Raw genomic sequence first — 21,751 nt, forward strand, 5'->3', positions numbered from 1 at the left:
ATACAGTTCAGTGGTGAAGCACTTGCCTAGCATGTACAAGGACCTGAGTTCAATTCCCAATACCATAAAATTTTTAAAAGGAAAAAAAAAGTATTTTCTTCAAAATATTCCTCACCCATAAATATGAGATTTATTGTTATAGAATTTGGAGTGGTTATTAAGAAGACATATGAAAACTGCTAATCTGATTATTAAAAAATTAAGTATACAATATTATACCATAAGATACTGTAATAAAAAGTACTGCCATAGCATTATATCACTAAAAATACCCAAGATCACATGCTTTTAAAAATATAGTCAATAAAAATGTTAGCAAACTAAAAGTATTATGAAACAAAATTTTAAAACTAAACAATAAATTGAAAGAATAACCAAAACAACTTTATATATTAAAAATAAAACAGACTCAGAAGGGAAAAGTATTACATCAATTGTGAAAGCACTCCTTCAAGAAATTTAAAGACACTGATGTGTCCTGAAGAAATTAAGTTTGCAGAATCGAGAACAAACTGCTGATTCCAAAATTTTGTAACTATGCTGTTTGTGATTTACGACACTGAGAATACGAAGAGGTAAATGTGTTTGGACTATAAAAATATCTAGTATAGATCACAGATTCCCGTCCTCAGAAAACCCTGCACCCTTGCCTTAGCTGATTTCAATTATCATTATGGCTTTCCGTGTGAGAGACCATCTCAACCACAATCAAGCAACCTAAGGATTTTAAATCAGCTCAAATTCCAGTTAGAAGAAAAATGGGAATAATATAGTCCTTATAGGTAGGCCTACTTTGTACTTGTTGGAAAAAAATTACTTTGGCTATACAGAAACACTTACTATATCAAAGGTCAACTTTCTACAAATTCATAACACGCTAATCAGAGCATGACCCAGGAGGGAGCGGCACCACCCCTTCAGCAGAGACTTCCTGCCTAATGAGCCTGCAGTCAGGATTCGGGGTACTCACAGCAGAAGAGGACATACTCAAGCTTCCAATTTCTGTAACGTTCTGCCTTTTCAGAATGATGAATATGAAAGTGACTAATTCCCCCAAATGTCACACACTTTGCATTTTGTGACATGCACTTCCTCTCTGAATCCTTACAGCACTACCCAGACATTCTAGCCACTGTCTGGAACTAGACATAATTATGGTAATTGTGTCTACCATAATTAGGGAGATGGTAAATCTGATCAAACATTTATAGAAAGGAAAAAACTGAAGCACAGAAAGTTTTAAGAAAGTGAAAATTTGAACTAAAATGCCAGCAAGAGAATAACAAGGAAATGGAGTTCTTCCTCAACCATCCAAAAATGTTGATTAGAAATATAATAACATACTGGATCTCTGACATAATCAAACAATACTCTGTAGATTTCTATAGGATAGTTCACATCACATAGGATTGGTGGAACTGACCTTGGTGAAAATAAAACAGAATACAAAGTAATGTAAAATCTTACTATATGAGAGAGTGAGATTGACTCTGCTTAGACCCAACACAGAAAGCTGCTAGGAGCTGGTCAACCCATGAACGTCCACTAAGATTAACTTCTATGAGTATGACTACATCAAGAATCAGGTTGCGAGCATAGGCAGAGTCTGACACAAAACAGGCATCAATAAACATTTGACACATGAATCTTTAAATAGGGGGTAGCATGGCAAGGAAATACTGAAGCAGGAATAGTGGAATTGTGTGACCAGTGAAGAGCTTATTGAGATAAAACAGGTAAAAGGGATAAAGTTCTGAAATGACTGAGATGGCAGCAGCTGAAACAATAATGCAGAGAAAACTGACCGGAGTGGTAAGGTGGGCAGGAGGCAGATCATGAAAGGCCTGGAAAGATGAGCCAGGAAAATGAACTTGATCTTTGTGCTGATGGGGAGCTTTTAAAGTAGCAAGCAAGGGAAAACACCATCTGTATTTCAAATCCATCCTTCTGTTGAAATGGGAGACAAGCTCTGGGCAGGGAAGCCAATCAAAAGACTCCTGCAAATCCAGGCAAGAGATGTGAGGCTATAGGTACAGGTTAGTGGGTGAGAATGGTGACAACAGCAGGGAACAGGGACCAAGCCAAGGCTTGGACCTGGATTTATAGAGTTCAGGATTGCATCAGGTTTCCACCCAGGAAATCACGTAACTGGGAGAGCTAATCTCCAAGTTAAGGAAGAGAGAGAAAATGCAGGTGTGCAGAATATAAGAACTAGTGATATTCTGTATGTGCTGAGTCTGAGATGACTATGAGACAGAGGCAGAAACATCTAACTAGGCTGCTGGGAAGCTAGGTGGGGAGTTCAGAGTATAAGCTGAGTTGGTCACACTGCTGTGAGCATAATGGAGTAGCCAAAAGCAAGAAGTAGCTGACTCTCAATGGGAGTATTTAAAAAAAAAAAAAAAATCACAGAGGACAGGGGTTCCAGATCTGAGGGGAGAGATAGGAAAGACTTAAGCATGGTCAGAGCCTCTGGCAAAAGTACCTTAAAAAAGAAGAGTGAGAGAAAATATAGAAAAGAATCAATTATGTGAGCTTCTGGAATACAAACAAGAGGAAGAAATCTGGTGAACAGCAGGAGAAACTAGCCTGGGACAGGAAAAAGACACATTCTTCTCTGCAAGGGGAAAAACCAAGTAAGATTTTAAAAAGGAATGCATGTGAGCAGGAAACTGACTCCCAATAGAATTCAGTGTTCTAAGAAGTCAAAGGGTGTTATGGGGCAAATTGTGTCCATAAAAAAATCCCTATGTCCAAGACTTAAGCCACAGCTCCTCCAAAAGTCATCTCATTTAGAGGGTGTTGCAAATGTCAATTAGTTAAATTAAGCAGAGGTCATGCTGGAGTAGAGTGAGCTCTTAATCCAATCTGACTTTTAAAAGGGGGGCGGGAATTTGGATGAGCAGACCTACTTTGAGGGAAGATGATATAAAGAGATGTGAAGAGAAGACGGCCATCTACAAAGGAGAGAGGCCTGGAACAGATCTTTGCCTTATAGCACAGAAGGAACTAACTTTGCTGACACTTTGATTTCAGACTTCTGGTCTCCAGAATGGTGACATAATAAAATTTCTGTCTTTGAAGCCAACCAGTTTGTGGTACTTTGCTAAGACAGTCCTAGAAAACCAACATAGTGGGAAAGCAATGTAATATAAGAAGAGGGGTGTTATGGTTTAGATATTAGGTGTTCCCCAAAAGCTCATGTGTGAGACAATGCAAGAGCATCCAGAGGGCTATGAGAACCTTAATCCCAAACAGTGAATTAATCCCCTGACGGGATTAACTGGGTGGTAACTAAAGGTGGGTAGGATGTGGCTGAAGGAGGTGGATCACTAGAGGCATGCCTTTGGGTATATATTGTATATCTAGTGAGTGCAATCTGTCTGTCTCTCTCTCTTTCTCTTCCTCCCTCCCCCTTACCCTTTCCCCTTCCTGACCATAATGTAAGCTGCTTCCCTCTGCCACACCCTTTGGCCATGATGTTTTTCCTCAACTCAAGGCCCAAGGAATGGAGCCAGCCAAATCCATAACAAATGGGTTGGGGACAGGCAGGGAAGGGGCCATCCAATAGCAGGTATGTGAGAGCTAAGAAATAAAGACAGTTACTAGCATTGCAAACTTATGACAGTCCTGTGAAATGATCCAGTTCTCCCAGAAACTGAGTGTGGGTGAAGTAGCCATGAGTAGAGGAAGTCAGGGAACAGCAGCTGGATAGCTGTATACTATGTATACAGCATCCATAAGGACACTAAGATTACCAATAACAACAACCAAGAAGAGACTGACCCAGCTTCCATACTCTCAATAAATAGAAAAGAATGTTCAGGAGTATCCCCAAATTATCTTCATGAATATCCTAGCCTCTGATTCTCATGAACATCACTGCTACATTTATCATCCTCAGGTATTATATCTTCTTACAAAACAGTAAAGACAGTCATGGTCTAGAAGCTAAGATCAGTGTACATTATATCCATCTAATACAATTATTATACACATAGTAAACAAGCTAACCCACAAAATGTACTTAGATAACTTACAGCTCAGACATAAAAATGTTGATTTTTATACATTTTTTACACATTTTCCTAGGATTCAGAAAGTAAAATAAACAGGGTGCAATGGCACACACCTGTAATCCCAGCAGCTCTGGAGGCTGAGGCAGGAGGACTGCAAGTTCAAAACCAGCCTCAGCAATTTAGGGAAGCTCTAAGCAACTTAGTGAGACTTTGTCTCTTTATAAAATACAAAAAAAAAAAAAAAAGCTGAAGATATTTCTCAGTGGTTAAGAGCTCCTAGGTTCAATCCCCAGTACAAAAACAAAACGTAAAATAATTAGAAAATGCCAAGTGAATACTAGTGGCCCCTTCTACTTCTCATACATGAAATAACTGAGCAGACAGAGAATAATTAGAAACCTCATAAATAATAATAAGCTATTTTTTCCAACAAATAAGGGCTTAGTTCTCTAGATTATGTACTATAAGTAAATGAAACCCTTTACATTTAAAAGTTTATTTCAATCACCAAAATTTTTGAACTTCTCATGTAAAATCCAAGCCGAATGTAAATTTTGTTCAGGTTCCTCATCTGAGCTTATCTTATTTAACAGAGGCAGGAAGCAGAAATATACAATTTAGCCTATTAATTTATTCAAGAACAATTCATGACCCATGGTAGCTTCAGACATTTCCCTTTCTATACAGAGGTATTTATAATTAACTGGAGTGTCTGTCTCTAAAGTTCAAAAGTCTTTATATGTGATAATTCTGTATTGGTGGAGTGTATCTTCAGATTTTTATATAATATTTAGCATTTTTATTCCAAAACAAATCATTAAATTGAAAAAAGAAGATTCAAAAATTCATCTGAAGTCGTAGCATAACTATTACTTGTTGCCTTGGGAAGAATGGCTGAAATGCTTACTGGGGACAAAAAGGCTAAAAAGACATTTAGAAAGTTTTGTAAGAGTATCATAGACATGAAGTTCACACTGGAGGCCTCATCACAATGTCACCAAAAACATAAAATCACGGTGCCCACTAAAATGCATGACGTAAAAAGCCAATCTCTCGCCTTCCATCTAGCTTATTTGTTTCTCTGGCAATTATTTGTTTAGCCTCTTTAGTTTGGCCCAGTACTATGTCAAACCCTGAAGATCCAAACATCAAGAAGATAGGGAAGGAAACCTAAAACTGAAAAGAAAAAAAAAATGTTAACTTGGATGGCTATATAAATGATTAATCCACCCAAGTCAAAAATATACGTTAAAGCCACAGAATGAAAATCAGCTAACATTTTAGTAAGGGCCAAAATACAACATGAATAAAGGATAAAATTATCATCCTTAAAATGTCCTCTCTCCAATAATAATGATGATAGGCTTCAGTAAAAATCCCTATCATTTGCAAATACTTAAAGACCTCAATACTTAACTTCCAAACTGTTCACACACACACACACACAAACACACACACAAACACACACACACACACACCTAATTTACAAGCATTAGCACATACTTCTGAATATATTCAAGAATTATAATTTTCAAAATGAAAATCAGCAATAAGAGTATTTCAATCGAATAATTAAATGACAACTAAATCTATATTTCTTTTTCTCCTCACACACCCTCTAAAGAAATCCTCTATATGAATCATGGAGCCACAACTGATCTCCAGTTCAGTCACCCCCTGGAGGAAGCCACTCCTTGAGATAAGCTCATAGTATTAAGGACAGGGTTGCAGCACCTTGTGGCATATCTAAGAAAATGGTCCAGCCCTCAGGCTTCAAGATTCAAATCTGAATTAAATTTCAGTGGACCACAGAGTACTACAATTCCAAGAGAGAAAAATTGGAAAACATGAGTTCAAGCAAACTTCTACCACAATAAACTGAAAATGATTATAGAAGAACTAAATTCTTCCTATTTATATCACCACATATTTGGTGCTTCTCTGATCTTGATTAAATTAATTTTAAGCTGGTTATTAGGTTCTTAGAATCCTACATTCAGAACTAGAAAACATAGTTGAAGAGCACAGTCCAACTCACTGATTTTACAAATGTTAAAACTGAGGTTGAGGCAAGTTAGATAACTTGCCCAAATAGCTAGAAAATAGCAAATAAGAATCCACACTGCCTGACACCTGATTTAACTCTCTCTATTCCTTGGCAACAGATAGTTACTCATATTTGACATATATTTATTGAATATTAACCATGTAAAATATAACTAGGAATTACAAAGCTGAATGCAATCATCCCCTCATCGAACCTAAAAAAATGGTTGGGTTCAGGTAACATTTTCAGTTTTAATATGCACATTATCACACAAAGCTTTATTTGAAATTTTAGAGTGATATCTGAAATTAACTCTCCTTATAGCTCCAATTCATAATTTCTAACTGAATCCTTCTATCCTCTTTGTAGACCTTCCAAATACAAAGGAGAATATGAGGTGGAGTATTGGTCATGGTGGTAGTGAGGAAGAGGATGGGGAGGAGGAGAAAAGCAATGAAGATGATAATACCAACTTTCAGACATTTACTCTGACAGCTATTATTCTGAATCCTTTGTATATTTTAGCTTATTTAATACTCCTAGGTACTCTAAGAGGAAGATACTATTATTGTGTCTATTTTACAAACACAAGGAATGCGTATGTCAATTGCTCCATCAGAGGGTGGTTAGGGTTCACCCCAAGGCATGCCTTCATTGCTACTATCTCCCAGGCTCCCAGCTCTTGGTTTTTCCTTGAGCTGGAAATTACCCTGCCCCTCTGGATCTGGATTCCTTCATCTGTGAAATGACAGAGTGAGAAAAAGACGATTTCCAATGGTTCTTTTAGGTCTAACACTCTGTGATTTATAGCATTAACCAATCTCTAGTGCTATAAAGGAAGAAAAGCGCTGTGTAAAAGCTAACGATGGTTTTTCTCCAAATTACAAAATCCAGACCTTTAACTGTGCACAGGTTTCAGAATAATATAAAGTTAGGGGAGTCACCTATACATCCTTTTCCTTTTATACCATAACCTTCATCTGGCTCTAGACTGTTTCATTTGTTTAAGCTCATAGTCCAGGCACATGACAGAATAAAACATGATCATTAACAATGAGGTTTAAATAAGACAGAGGAATTGTTTTTTTTTTTTAATTCCTAATAATGATTAAGAAGACATTGTTATAAAAGGGGGGCGCATTATGCTACAGGTTAAAGGGAAAGGCAGGTATATAATGGGCTATAATTTTAAAACACAGGGAATGAAGCAAGAATATTCAATAGTGGTTGTATCTGAATAACAGGATTTGGGAGGGGTTTTTTTTTTCCTCCTTTTCTTTATTTTTCTTTCTTAATGTAAGTTTGTGCTACCTCCAAAATTAAGAGGGAACACCTCCCTTTTTAAAGAGAGAAATGATGTCTGGTATTCTCATACTGATTTCTCCATGGAAGAAAGAAGTACTCTCCTGAAAACATCTCAATAATAGCCTGGTGAAAATTCCAGAAATACAGGTTTGGAGGAAAACACCATTATTACCTACTATGAATGGGACAGAAAAAAATTTCTCTATTGCTTCAGGTCAAGAAGAATTGAGCTTTAGAGGATATTATAGGACTACTGGCAGGGGGAGTTGCTTTGGAATTCAGAAACACAGCTTTGTAGAACTCAGTCCAGGGGGCGGAAAAAAAAAGAACAGGTGCAGCAGATGAAGCAGCAGACCGTGACAGCCAAGTGATGCTGGCCCCATCCAGAAATCCCAGCCTGCAGCGGGTTCTCCCAGAGTGGACCTGCCATGCACCAGGGCCAGCCACATGGCCAAGGGGACATTCCATGAACACAAATGCCCTTTTTCCTCTCTGAAGCACTACAGCAAGGGAAGACAGGTAACATATTTCATGGAATATGCAAGTGTTCCAACAAATCAACCAACCAAACCAAACTAAATCTTCGCTTTTATTAGGCTGTGAGGTAAGCACCTTGTATAGATACATCTCTGTTTATATATAAATACTCAGTAAACATACACGTGTGGCAAGTTTGCAACAGATCAATTGTGGCTTTCGATGATTACAATAAAACACTTCACTCTGAAACACAAACTCAGGAAAGCACAATTTTAAAATCACATTCAGAATTCTATTAATTACATATGAATCTCTGCCTTACTTCAAAAGTGTTTTTTCACTACTTTGTAGCAAGTAGATAAAGACACATGTGACACAAAGAGAATAGGGAAAATAGAACAGGAAGAGTCACTGTCTCCTTTGGGAGACTGAAAGACAATATGTGGGTCAATACTACATCATGCCTGATTGGGCAGAGGTCTGCAAAGGAGCCACAGTGTCCAGCTTTCTGAGGCTCTAGACTTGCCCTAAGCAAGCACCTCACACTGGTCTTCTCCAGCACTACTGCAGCAGGAAGACAAAATGCAAAGACCTGCAAGTGTCTCTCAATGAGTTTATTTACTTAAATACATGTTTCTGGGGATTACTACAAAATTCATTTGAATGAATATTTAAATTTGAATAACTATTTTTAAAAACTGAAAATAATACAACTAAACAAATGTTATTTCTTATTTGTTTTTTAAGGGATTTTTCCCCCTGCTTCTAAGTGAGAAGTTAGCACCTACTGACTTTACTAGAGGTAATTAAATACACCTAAAAGTAGATAAAGAAATTTAGCCTACCTCATCAAATGTGGTGTCGTCTTTCTTCAAAGCTATAAAATAAAAAGGGAAAGGAAACAATTAATTGTGAAATATCCCAAAGAGGCTACCTGTCTAAGTTCTAGAAAACAGAATGGGGGGGGGGCAGATAAAACAGTAATATGTTTTTTTCATTTCAGAAAGTAAAATTGGACCCCAATCTGAACAACAATGTTATATCACAAATACAAAAATAGCAAATGAGAGAGAATTGCACAGAATGCATCTTCGTGAAACATTTTTCATAAACATGAAAATAGAACAATCCTCCCAAATACCTTTCCCCTTCTCCTCTTGAACATTTTAATGAAAAGTATAAAAGAAGCACAAAGTCATCTTACAGAAATTTTTCTGACTATACATCATCATGTGTGATACACAGACCTCCCAAACCAATTGTTAGGATGACAATCACTCTGTGTGGTACCTTAATGACATTTCCATACTGAGAGAAGTTTAAGCATGGTGACAAAAGACTGAGCATGCAAAATAAACATGGCAGAATGAGATAAAATTCAAACTATCCAACATGATAAACTTTATAAAAAAAGTATTTTCAAAGAAAACAATACACTTAGAATGTTTATAGGAACCAACAAATACTTTAAGTTTATAGAACTGGAATTTTATCACTCTAAAGAAAGAATACCACTTATAGTTGGCACACATATACTTCTGCTTCCTTAAATTCTACAATGACTTAGAATGTTTCATAGAAAGGGAAATGCACAAAATAATTTATCTGAACCCACTTGTTGCAGAAATGTTTAAAATTTACAGAATTGTGCGTAGGTGGTTAGTGGTCTATAGCAGACAGTCCTAGCCTGGACAGAGGACTTGGGGAGTTAATACTTGGAAAACTATGTTCTGACAAAAGCAATGAAAAGCAAAGCATTTTTGTAATTAAACTCTGAGAAAAGTAATGTGCCTAATTTGAAGCTAACATGTGAATGCTTATAATATATACTCTAGCAATACTGAAAATGTTATTTTCTGTTTTATAGCATAAAGTTGACTTTCAAAAAAGATGAAGAAGTATATCAATGTGGTGGTGAGTTATGAGGGGTGCAGGTTGGCTGAGAAAGATAAAACGTTTCTAACAGTTTAGTTCTTAGTTTTTCCCTTTTGCTTAAGACATTCCTAAAGAAATTTGTCTACTTACTTTGTTAGATAACAATTTATTGTCAATAGAAAATAAGAAGACAGTCATTTATCCCATTCTCAAATGGCTACCCCGCACTCAAATACTTGGAAGTTTATTCTCAATGGAGGGTCTATATTTTATTATATACATGACATAATTTATATTAAATTGAAAATAACCTGTTTTGATAGATATAAGATCCTAAATGGTTCCTAACAGTTACATTTTTACTAGAATTTAACTTCTAATCTAGAAGCCTCTCTTTAAATTTCTCCATACTCCCTCAACAAAAGGTGTGTCTTTTAATCAACAACTTAAGTCCTCTACAAAATTGTAGCCATGTAATTCTAAATATAGACAAATTGCTCTATAAAAAAAAAGTAATTTCTTTGGAATAAGAAATGAAATGCCCATTGATTTCAAATGCAAAATCACACATAAGCAAATTATTATACAGCCTCATACCCAGCTCATTTAACAAAGATTAATGGAGTACATATTGCATGACCATCATGCAAGATGCAAAACTACAGCAGTCAGCTTATAATTCAGAACACAAACCTTTAAATATATTTTCTCTAGTTTGGATTATAAAAGTTTTAGAAATTTAGCTATGTGTTTTCTTAAGAAGTGGTAGCAACTCTTTGGGAATTGCAAACATGGAATGAAGACCCTCCATTGAGAATAAAGAGGGCAGAAAAACCAAAATGTCTTTTCCTTCTTGTCTCCTAAATCCTAACAATTCACTAGTCTCTGAACAAAAAAAAAAAAAAGATGGGGTCTGAAGGTAGCAAAAGGAGAAAATAAAAATTTGCAGGTATATTTGCTAAAATATAATGAATAGAAAGCCAGATTCTCTCCACTTTATAAAACTTTCAAATCCTGGGTACCACAGGGGAAATATTTTTAGATCAAGAAGCCATTACTTAATTAAAATCTTTCATTGCTAAGATTGACACCTTACATGGTTTCTTCTAAATATTGAACACTTTCCCTGAAAAAGCAGTTAATAGTGACAACAAAGACCAATTAAACTTATTCTTGCTAGATATTTATCAGGTCACTGGTGAATAAACTCTGACCTAAACATACACCACAATGTCTTGTTATTGATTACATTCTCTGATTGTTGTTAATCATTTATGTAAATGTAAAACCATAATCATCTTAAAGGATATAAAGGAATAAGAAGCATATTGCATTATTCTGGATTAACAAAGACTGTATATTAAACCAGTTATGATCACCAGATGTTCTATTCAGGCCTCTGGTCAGACACTGTCCCCTCTAGAATCTTCCCATGACATCACTGATATGAAGGTGATGTTCTTCCTATGCTCTGCAACAGCAAATTTCACTAATTTTCATAGCAGAATTTGCCACTTATATTGTCCATGCACATACATTGGCTTGTCTTCTCTTTAAATCCTTGAGAACAGGGGTCAGCCATGTTGGTCACTAAATCTGAGTGTCAGAACAACATCTAGCACATAGAGAGTATTCTATCGTAATCTGTTGAAAGGATGAGTTCCACTTCAATGTCAAAAGGATAGCATTATACACTTTGGGATATATTAACTTTGGGGACATATGAAAACCATACATTTTTCTCTCTTATAAAAGAACCATGAATATAAATCACATATTTTGTAATTTTCAAATTAGAAGAAAATTTTCAGTGCTATGGATTAAACTCAGGGCCTTGTACATGGTAGGCAAGCCCTTTACCATACCTCCATCTCAAAGTGAAATCTTTTGAAAATGAATTGGGAAAGGGTATAGTACAATAGTTCAAATTTTCTGACTAAACCTTTAACTTTATATTCCTTTTTACTGACAGAATGGGCTCATCAAATGACAACTAGGCTCCAGAATCACATACTTATAGCACAAGGTAAGAAATTCAAAATTTCAGTATAATGACAATCTCTTCCTTTTATTCAGTTCCCTTACAAACTACATTCTTTAAAGAAATGATATACATGGGTTCATATCAAGTATAGCAGTATATAAACTTCCTTTCTCTAGGTGATAACTCCATATAAATGTGAAGAAATATACCAAATGAATATGAAGAAATGTCAGATTTGACCTTAATCATACATTGGAGATTACACAGAGCCTTTCTCCTCCTAGGCTATCATTCTGAAATAGAAAAGAAGCAAAGAAAGAAAAAGAAGAAATGTTTTTTAATATACTCAAACTGTCCAACAATTAAATTTATTTGTCTTTATGTTAGCCAAAATTTTAAAAAAATTTAAAATTTTTTTTTAAAAAGTGTGAGACAACAAAAGTAATTGCTAAATAAGGGCCCACATGGACACTATTTAGCAGAGAACCATAAATACTCACTACTGAAATTGATGGTTGACTTTATAATATTCAATCATACCTATCTTATAAAAGAACCATGGCTATGTTATAGTCACTCCTTGGCAGATGTTATACATTAGAACACTATGGCTTGAAATGCAATGTGCTTTATTAGACCTTTTATGATGTAATAATCTCAGATCAGCTGTTTTTGGGGTGGGTGGTGAAAAAGTCAGCACAATCTCTGATGTATGAATAAATTAAACATTAGCTTTCCTACTTTTTGTACTCAGAATTATTGTTATAATAAGGTGGTATATCACATACTTTCAAGCATCATCCTCATTTTCTATAGATAAATGATTAGTGATTTCTTACAGCCAAAAAATTATGTTGTACATTTCACCATATAAAAGCTACACATTTAAATCATATTAAAAAACAAAATAAAGTCATTATATTTTTTTAAAAACCCATCTTATATTGGCTGAAGTAAATGAATAAATTGCAGTGTTGGATTATTCAACAGATAAACCATTCACTCTTTGATCTCCTCATGAAGTCCCAATGAAGAAAAGAGGACAACAGGGCATATAAACAGAAAAATCGGAAGGAATAACAACATCCTCCAGTATTGATTTCACCATGAGATAGACATTGCATCAGATATTTTAGGGATTTTTGTCAGATTAAATCTTCACCACAAACTTATGAATATTTACAGATGAAAACTCTAGAGTGCAGGGAATTACTACAGTTGCCCATGATACACAATAAACAAAGAAAATGAGGTTCAAATCCAGATCTGCCTAATCCCAAAACCCATTCTGTTTTCAGGATGGCTCTACTACAAAGTCAGGGGCCTCTTTTCCTCTTCTCTTGCTTTCTACCTATAAGTTCCTTTATGTCAGTATGACATAATCCTAATAATGACAAGATATTATGAACATATTATTGAGTCTTTATTACATATCACATAGGAAATCATGTTCATTATTTCACTAAGTGTCAACAACAAAATGGAGCTGTACATGGAAAACTAACGGTGGGAGAAGTTAATAGACTTTATAAGGTCACTCAGCTAGAGTGGCAACACCAGGAATCCCCAGTCTGACACCCAGTTTCATTCCTAGTTCATGCACTATACAAATCCATAGTAAGCCTCAGTTCAACAGCCTCTGGCATCTCAAAATCCTGAAATTATCAGAATGTGCCCACTGCTTTCAATTTTTGGGAAAAATTGAGAAAATAAATAAGAAAGAATTCTTTTTCTGGAATGGTATGTCCAATGATCATCCTGGTCTTGGTATACAAACAACTATAATCACTTAAACTTCAAAATCTCCTTTCACAGTATTCCATACTGACTTGATATTTGGAACCATACCCTCCTTCAATACAAGAAATAATCAGTTATGTTTACTTCTCTGTACCAAAACGAGGATATAAAATCCACTAGATCTTAGGAGACATTTTTAACAAGAGTTGAACTCAAAGGAGTTTCATATCACTAAATCTCCATAAGCTAGAAAATCCAATTAGCTATAATGCCCCATTAACCAGCATTGTAGTTAATCCAAATTTTCTTGATTGTCAATCAAAACCTTGAAATTATTTAAACATAAGGAATTTTTTATATTAATGTCCTTGATTTCTTACTGAGACTCAACTGCAATGAATTATTTAACACAAAACTGGAAGGACTCCAACAGAGTCATTAGCATTAGTAAATATACAGTTAAAGTGTTTTAGAGCAGGACTTAATGGACTCCAAGACCTGCCTCTGTGATGGTTTGGGCTAGGGGTTAAAACATCCTTGCTGATGATGCACAGAACTCAACACCTCACTCTCACACTCTTCTGGGCTTCAAACTTCATCTGAATGTAGCATATGCATTCTTAACTCTGAAGAGTGAAACTGCAAATATCCAATACACATAAATAAAACCAGAACTAAATAATGGTTTCACAACATTACTTTTCTTAGGAAAGATTTTGTAAATCGACATAAAATTTTAAGAAAAAAAAAAAAAACTTGACTAAATCTTGACCACGTTTTCTCTCCCTTGAAGAAAGTTTGCGTATTTTATAATGAATGGATGGAAGGATGATTGCAGCACTCACTGGCACCTTGGGGTTTTATTTTGAGAAATTAGCCCATTCATGATTAATTTCCATTAACACCTTCATTAACATGGATGACATGTGAAACAAAGGCTGGAGGTTTCTTAGTATGGGTTATTTTGGGGGCTTGTAGGATTCTCTTGTTGGGTGCAGTTACCTGTATTGGTGAAAGTTATGACAGAAGGGAGACAACTATTTCTACAGGTTAAAAGGGGATTTCTACGGCCAACACTCAAAATCGAACAAATCCATTCAACATGCCACTGTTGTCACTGTTATAGCCTGTGACATGATTTATTTGAGTATACTAAACATTCCTCAGTCGGTTTTTGTTAATCAGTAGGTTGCCCCGGGTTAAAGACAATAGCCCCCGAGCTCTAGTACATGGAACAAGTTGGAGAGACTTAATTCCTAAATGTCCAGACAACTTCACAGCACATATTTCTCTCCAGCAGTTTGAAAATTCAGAGACCTCGAAACTGAACACCCAATCTCGTTTTCTAGGACCCGAAGTACGGAACAAAAGGTCCCAAGGTATCTGTCCCACTTCCCTTTAGGTTGGATATGCTAAACAATACTGTGGCACAACCCAAGGCTTCGCCAATCTCCAAGGCTAAATTATTGATTAAACACCCAACACCAAAGCCTGCGCGGAAAAAATAACGAGTGATCAGGGCAGCCGCACAGTCCGGTGCGCGTTTGGGGCCGAGGCGTCCCCTTTTCCATCCTCTGCGGGCGCGAAAGCCCAAACACTAGTGGAGGGGAGGACGAACCCAAATTGAAGGCTTGAGATAGTCCACAAATGAAGTCCCATATGCTGACAGGGATGTCTTTCCTTCTGGTATTCACCCTCCCCACGTCCCAGCACTATACATTCCATCCCGGGTCCGCACCGCACCCCCAGGGTGCCAGCTGCACGCCTAGAGCCAGGAGCGCGGCGGGGGCGCGGGGCCGAGGGATCGGGAGCCGACGGTGCTTGGCAGGGTCCCGGGTACAGCTCGCCACTCACCAATGCGGCTGAAACTCTCCGACAAAGTTCTCCGCAACTTCTTCATCTTGCCGATTTTCTCGGTCGGCTGCGGTTCAATGAGGTCGCACATCTGGACGACGCGGGGCCCCGGCAACTTCCCCAAACTGGTCCAGAGCCGAGCGCAGACAACGGCTAGGGCGCGCGACGCGGAGAAGGCGGCGCCGCCTCCTCCTCCTCCTCCTCCTCCTCCTCCTCCTCCCGCGGCCGGGAGGCAACGCAGAGCTCTGGAGCGGCCTCCTGCAGGCTCCGTTCGGGCCTGGGCCGCGGCTGGGCAGGGGCGTTTTACGTGGTGCCGGGGGCGGCCGCGCTCCCAGTCGCCACGGTGGCCCCGCGCGGTGTCGCCGCCGCCCGGCTCATTTTCCCTCCTTTGTAACCGAGAGAAGCACGGCCGGCGGCCCACTGGGTGTGTGTTGGCGGGGAGGCGGCGCGGCCCGGGGAGGAGGCGGGGGCGGGCCGGGGACGAGGTGCGGGAGTCGCGGGTGGCCGAGTGCGCGGGGCGCGGGCGGGGAGAAGTTGTCAGCCCCGAGTTGCAGACGCTAGTTGAAAGAGCCGCGGCGCGAAACCGCCACCCCCACCGCCCCTTCGCCGCCGCAGCCGCCGCCCCGCCGCCCCGCCTTCCTCTCGGCGCAGGCCCGGGGCGCGGGACCCCAGTGCGACCCTGGCACCGTGCTCAGAGTCCGCGTTCTCCGAGGCCCCGCTGGACCGGCTCGTGCCCCGGCGGCGCCCCCTCCCGGCCGCCCCCGCGCTCCTCCCGGTGTTCCCGCCCCGCCCGCGCGCTTGAGGACCGTGGCCCGCGGAGGGCCGCGAAGGGGAGGGCTCGGAGAGGGCCGCGAATCCGGACCGTGGCGCTACCGAAAGGAAACAGGCTGAGTCTGGTGGTTTGCGAGGTTTTCTCCTTGCCACCAACGCCTGTGAAAAGGGTGCGGAGTTAGGTGAAGGGCGTCCCGGACCGGGTGCCATAAGGCCGCGGGGAACACCTTCAGGTTTAGTAGAGACATTTTTTACACTTAATTTTGCGGAGAAAGGTGTGAAGTGAAAGATCCAAAGCGAAAAGTGGGCAGAAACGGCAGCTTCGACTGTAACCCCCCAGAAGGCAGGCTCATCTGTTTCCCTCTGCTCTGTCTCTGACAGTAGGTGACAGGAATGTAGATGCAGGTGATTTCTGATATGAACCCTGTTCTCCAGTAAATAGCGAACACGGTCCTTAGTGTATTTATAGACCATTTTTACAATAGATTTCTGAATTGGAAGATTTAGGGGCTAAAGAGATTCCGAACTCCTTTCCCCCACCCATTAAAACAAAACAAAAAAAGCGAACTTTAAAAAGAAGTAGGAGAGGCTTTATAAAATACCAGGACAAACCGTTCCAGCAGCAGTTTTATTCTAATAAAACATAGATCCAAACGTAGATCTCCCTGGGGAGAGAGAAGGAAGATGGGGGAGGGCCTGATGTGTTGATTTGGGGCCAGCAAACTCCTTATGAATAGAAACGTTAGTAATCTTGAGTCATCTGGCTGTGTAAGTAATAAGAGCTTGTGAGGGTGTCACAATGCTGTTTGGTTTAAAGGAAGTTTTGGGGAATTTGTGTTTTGTTAAAAGATTTTTATCTTAAAAACAAAAACTAGCCCCCTGCCTTCCTTAAATTGTGAGGTGGAGAACTGACTTGTTCTACCCTGCACTAAGCACATTACAGGGTCTTAATAGATTGCCGCCAATAAAAAGGCAGGAAGTCAAGCCAAGTGCTGAGCAAAGGAAGGCCAGGAATTGGTGAGCAAAGTCGGTATGAGTTGGAACATAAGGATGTCTGAACCTGGCAGCCATGTCTAGATGGTTTCAGACAGCACCAAGTGTGGCCTCATACAGGAAAAAGTTTGACTTTTACCACTTCCTCAGGTTAGTTAGGGAGAAAGTTATCAGCAGTTATGAATGAAAAGAAAAAATTAAAAAAGCAGACTATCACAACACAGGTTCTAGAAGTCAACACAGTTGAAGAAATAGTCAGAAAATCCCCCCCCCCCGCCCGCCTCACTCACACACACACACACACACACAGGCACACACACTGGGGATTGAACCTGGGATGCTTTAACATGGAGGTACATCCCCTATATTTTTTTTTCTTTCTTTGCTCCTTGTTTTTTATTTGTTTTTGTTTGTTTGTTTGTTTCTTTGTTTGAGACAAGGTCTCACAAAATCACAAGGCAGGCCTCAAAATTGCAGTCCTCCTGTCTCAGCCTTTCATGAAGCTGGGTGTACAGGCATGGGTCCTTGAATTTGGCTAATTCCATAAACTTGGGCTACTATATGCTTGTGCTGTGGTACTGTTGACTCTGTCAACTATTTCAAATTGTGTGTGTGTGTGTTTCTTTGTTTATCTCCCAGTTATTTCTTACTGTTAAAAAAAAAGTCACTTTCTGCTTAAATTATTATCTATATATATAAAGCTCTAATTTCCACCATTTTTTTAAAAGTCAGATGAACATGTACTGATATATGTCTAGGGTAAGTAGGGAAAAAAATAATGCTTAATATTAAACACACATTTCTGTATGTATAGAATATTTCTGGAAAAAAGAACATAAGATTGTTCAGAGTGTATACCTAGAAAAGAGAGAACTCTGTCTTTATACTGTAAGTATGCTTTGATTATTTAACTCCGAAAAAAATTGTTCACCTAGGAACAATGAAATACTTGGCAGGAGAAGCAGATGTTTACTCTTGGACCAAATGGTAACCAACTCTCTTATATGTTTATCCACTCAGCCTCTTATTTAGACATTCAGGTGGCAAATTGTGCAAGAAACTGTTATGTAAAGAAAAAAATAATTTTATTATTTTAAGATATGTATGCTTGGGCTGGGGTTGTGGCTCACTGGTAGAGCCCTTGTCTAGCATATATGAGGCACTTGTTTCAATCCTCAGCACCACATAAAAATAAATAAATAAAATAAAGGTACTGTGTCCATCTAAAACTAAAAAAAAAAATTTAAACATATATACTTCTATTTTAGGATTCAACTCTTTGTATTGTTACTTGTTTTACATTTGCCTTCATCTTAAATTGCAAGTACCCTAAAATGGGAAAAGCACAGTACCTGTTTCATAGACAATATAAATTAAATGTTTGTCAAGTGAATATAGGATGGATTGCTGTCACTGAGAAGTGATGTGGTGTTGATTTTGGAAACAAAATCAAGCATCTATATGGCATATGTGTTTTCAGCAGAAGGATGAATCTCTGCCAGTTCTCAAAGGTGCACTCTCTAAGTCCAATCACACATAAGCTTATCTTGGGATTGACCACACCATGAGTTGACCTAGACCAAATACCAAATGCTAGGCCTGGAGTAATAGTAACAGGAGCTGGGTACCTAGAACTAGTGAGTTATCTTAGACAAGTAAATAATTTACCCTCTTGCTTATCAATAACATGAAAGGCTTAAACCAGATGACCTTTAGTTCCATTTATAACTGCAAAATTCAGATGCTAAATTTAATGGTGAAATTCCCCCTCTCCCAACTTACATAATAAAGGCTGATACATCTTCTGGGTGCAGTGTTGCATGCCTATAATGATAGGAACTCCAGAGGCTGAGGCAAAAGGATTGCAAGCTCAAGGCAAGCTTTAGCAACTTAGCAAGACTCTGTCTCAAAATAAAAAATAAAAAGAGGTGAGGTGAACTCAGCAGTAAAGTGCCCCTAGGTTCAGTCTCCATTACCACACACACATACAAAAAAGACAGATATAATCAATGGAGAGTAATTCATAAACAAGATAAAGATCCACTGATGAAATTATAATATTTAAGATATTATTTCCAGTCATATTAGACATCAATTATGCTTTGATTGTAAAATAAAATTTATGAATCTTTTGCATATAAGAAAAATAACAAGCTAATTTCCTGGCAGTATATATCAAGGGAAAGAATCCTAATCCAAATAAGATATAATATAGAGGATTTGACTAGAATCCAAGTACCAGAAGAAGCAGAAGCAAGACTCACTGATTCAAAACATTAAGGAAAGATATTAGCAGAGAAAAGAAATCCATGAAACACAGATACTAAGGATGTGGATGATAAAGATGGAAAGTGAATTAACAAGAAGATTCTAAAATTTTAGAATTTAGTCAAAACATAGATAAAGAATGATGTCCAATCAAAGGATAATTATTAAAGTGGTGGAAATTTACATAATTAAATATCCTCTTAGAATTCTGCAAAGTCACCCTAGTTAATTATTTTTAGGATCAAATATAATCCTTTTTGAACACATCCAGGAACTGAAGTAACACAGGGTATAAGTGACTTATACAATTTTTTTGTGAGTCCTCAGTGAAATTGGTACATGGAATCCCAAAACTCTTTTCACTGTTACTTTACAACTCTTGGACAGAGTCCAATCATAAGGGGGTTTGTTTGCTTGGTTTTTAACAAAGAGAAACCTGAAACCAGAACAAGAAGGTAGTATGTGGAAGTCTCACCCTCCAGTTAATGGAGGTTTTCCCATCCCTTCTCCTCTTCATTCCACCAGCCACCAATCGCCAATTCAGGTCATTTTCACATTCACGAAAATCATTTTCCAATGACACACACCTCCAGGCTTATTCAGAAATAAGACCTACATTTGTGTAATTGTTTAATAGATAGGTTTGCTAGAAATCTTTAAATGTATGATGAAAACATATGAAACTATGTGCATTTATCTACTTGCAAAGGATGGTAGAAAGAACAAAGCAGTCGTAAAAACATCCACATATTAGCTCAGAACAGTCTTGAAGAAAATGAACTACCAAGGTCAAAGCATGCTTTAAAAACCTAGTAAATTGGGCTCAGAAGTAGAGCACTTGCCTAGCATAGGTGAGGCACTGGGTTTGATCCTCAGCACCACATAAAAATAAAGATTTTTTTAAAAAGCTAGTAAATTGCCCTCTCCTATTAAACCAAGCTTAAAAGATTACAATGGCACATCATTCCTATTTTTCATTATTATATAATTTATACTAGAGATGCATGTATGAGAAAAAACCCATCACGATTTTTAACTAAGGTAGAATTTGCTTAATTATAGCCTTTAGTGTTACTTGTGTAGTACAAATGTGTTATTAACTAAGGGTCCTCACTTATGAATTCAGTGTACCATGTTGCATCCACCATAACTAAACTTCATAAGCCAGTCCTGTAATTGATTGAACTCTGGATATGGTTTTGAAAGTGGTCAGATGCTAATACCTTAGAGAATTAAAATCTTATGCCTTTTGATCAGTCTAGACAAGTCCTGCTTGAAGTAATTAAATTAAGAAACACATCTTTCCTGTCAAATACATCCTAGTCTTTCCTTCCAGGACAGTTCATCATCAGCATATCTATTCTAATCAAGCTGGCCTTAAACTTGTGATCCTCCTGCCTCAGCCTCCCAAGTCACTTGGATTACAAGTATATACCATCAGGCCCGGGTTGCAATTTTAGGTTTTCTGGAGTTTTGTTGTTGTTGTTTTGTTTTGTTTTTTATTCAAGCAGTTTGGCAGCATGATATATGTCATTTCTTTTTGTTTTTGTTTTTTAATAATTAGGGTATAATTGTAAGTGTTCTTATTGGATAGAAACACAGGAACCTTCAAGGAACTGACCAAGTTCAAGCAGGTCAAAGAATGGGTCAAAACTTCTAAATTCAAACACTAAATTTTGCATTTTCCTACCTTATGGGAAATAAATTTAAAGTGTGTTATTGAAGAATGTGCAAATGACTTTGATACAGAGGCTCCCTTCTATTCTAATTGGTGTTTGTAAATGAACTAATCATTTTTACATTTAACTTATTGAACCATTGCTACATGGGTCAGTACTCAAAGATATCATTTGTAATCTCACCATCAGCCTATGAGGTATCTTTTACTATCCCATTTTACAGGTGAAAAATGAAGGCCCACAGAGATGAAATTGATTTCTTCAGTCTATTTAAATGACTAATAAGTGTTTAATTTATACCTACATAATATTCTTGCCAAAAATATTTAATGATCAGAAAAATGAATCCAGAATGTGAGACTTTCCACAGGATTACTGACCTGGGCTTTTCAAAATGTTCAATATTCATGTTCAAGAAAAACAAAACAAGAATATCAAGAGGATTGTTCTAAATTAAAAGAAATTAAAGAAATATAGCAACCAGAGTAATATATAAATTTTGATTGTATCTTAAATTCAACAATAAAATCAAATAAAATAAAGCCACACAATATTTTATAATGCAGTTACAATGAGAGGATAAGAAACGACTGTGTATTAAGTCATACCATTGAATTAAAGTTAATTTTCTCAAGTATAAAAGAAATTTATGTATAAAATGTCATGATATATATAAATTGCTTTCAAATCTTTCAATAACAAAAATATACATGCAAAAGACTACAATAGGGCTGGG

The 21,751-nt window shown here is 37.7% G+C and overlaps 1 protein-coding gene across 2 annotated transcripts in view; it reads right to left on the reverse strand.

Annotated features, from left to right (window-relative positions):
* The window catches only part of Cdk14 (cyclin dependent kinase 14), a 599,374-nt gene extending 583,847 nt beyond the window's left edge, over positions 1–15,527 (reverse strand). The window contains exons 1-2 of one of the 2 annotated variants that reach the window (XM_046462471.2): positions 15,305–15,527; positions 8,697–8,728 (exon numbers count right to left, since the gene is read on the reverse strand). In XM_046462471.2, coding sequence (XP_046318427.1) covers positions 8,697–8,728; positions 15,305–15,395 — 123 coding nt within the window. In that variant the 5' untranslated portion in view covers positions 15,396–15,527. Of the gene's footprint in view, positions 1–8,696; positions 8,729–15,304 lie in introns of those variants that run through there. The other variant, XM_058585024.1, reaches the window with a different exon arrangement.
* Between the last annotated feature and the right edge of the window lie 6,224 nt (positions 15,528–21,751).

Source organism: Marmota monax, unplaced genomic scaffold (assembly GCF_021218885.2).
Source record: "Marmota monax isolate L192 unplaced genomic scaffold, Marmota_monax_Labrador192_F-V1.1 WCK01_AAM20220418_F8-fsc00165, whole genome shotgun sequence".
In the NCBI taxonomy this organism is placed as follows: Eukaryota; Metazoa; Chordata; class Mammalia; order Rodentia; family Sciuridae; genus Marmota; species Marmota monax.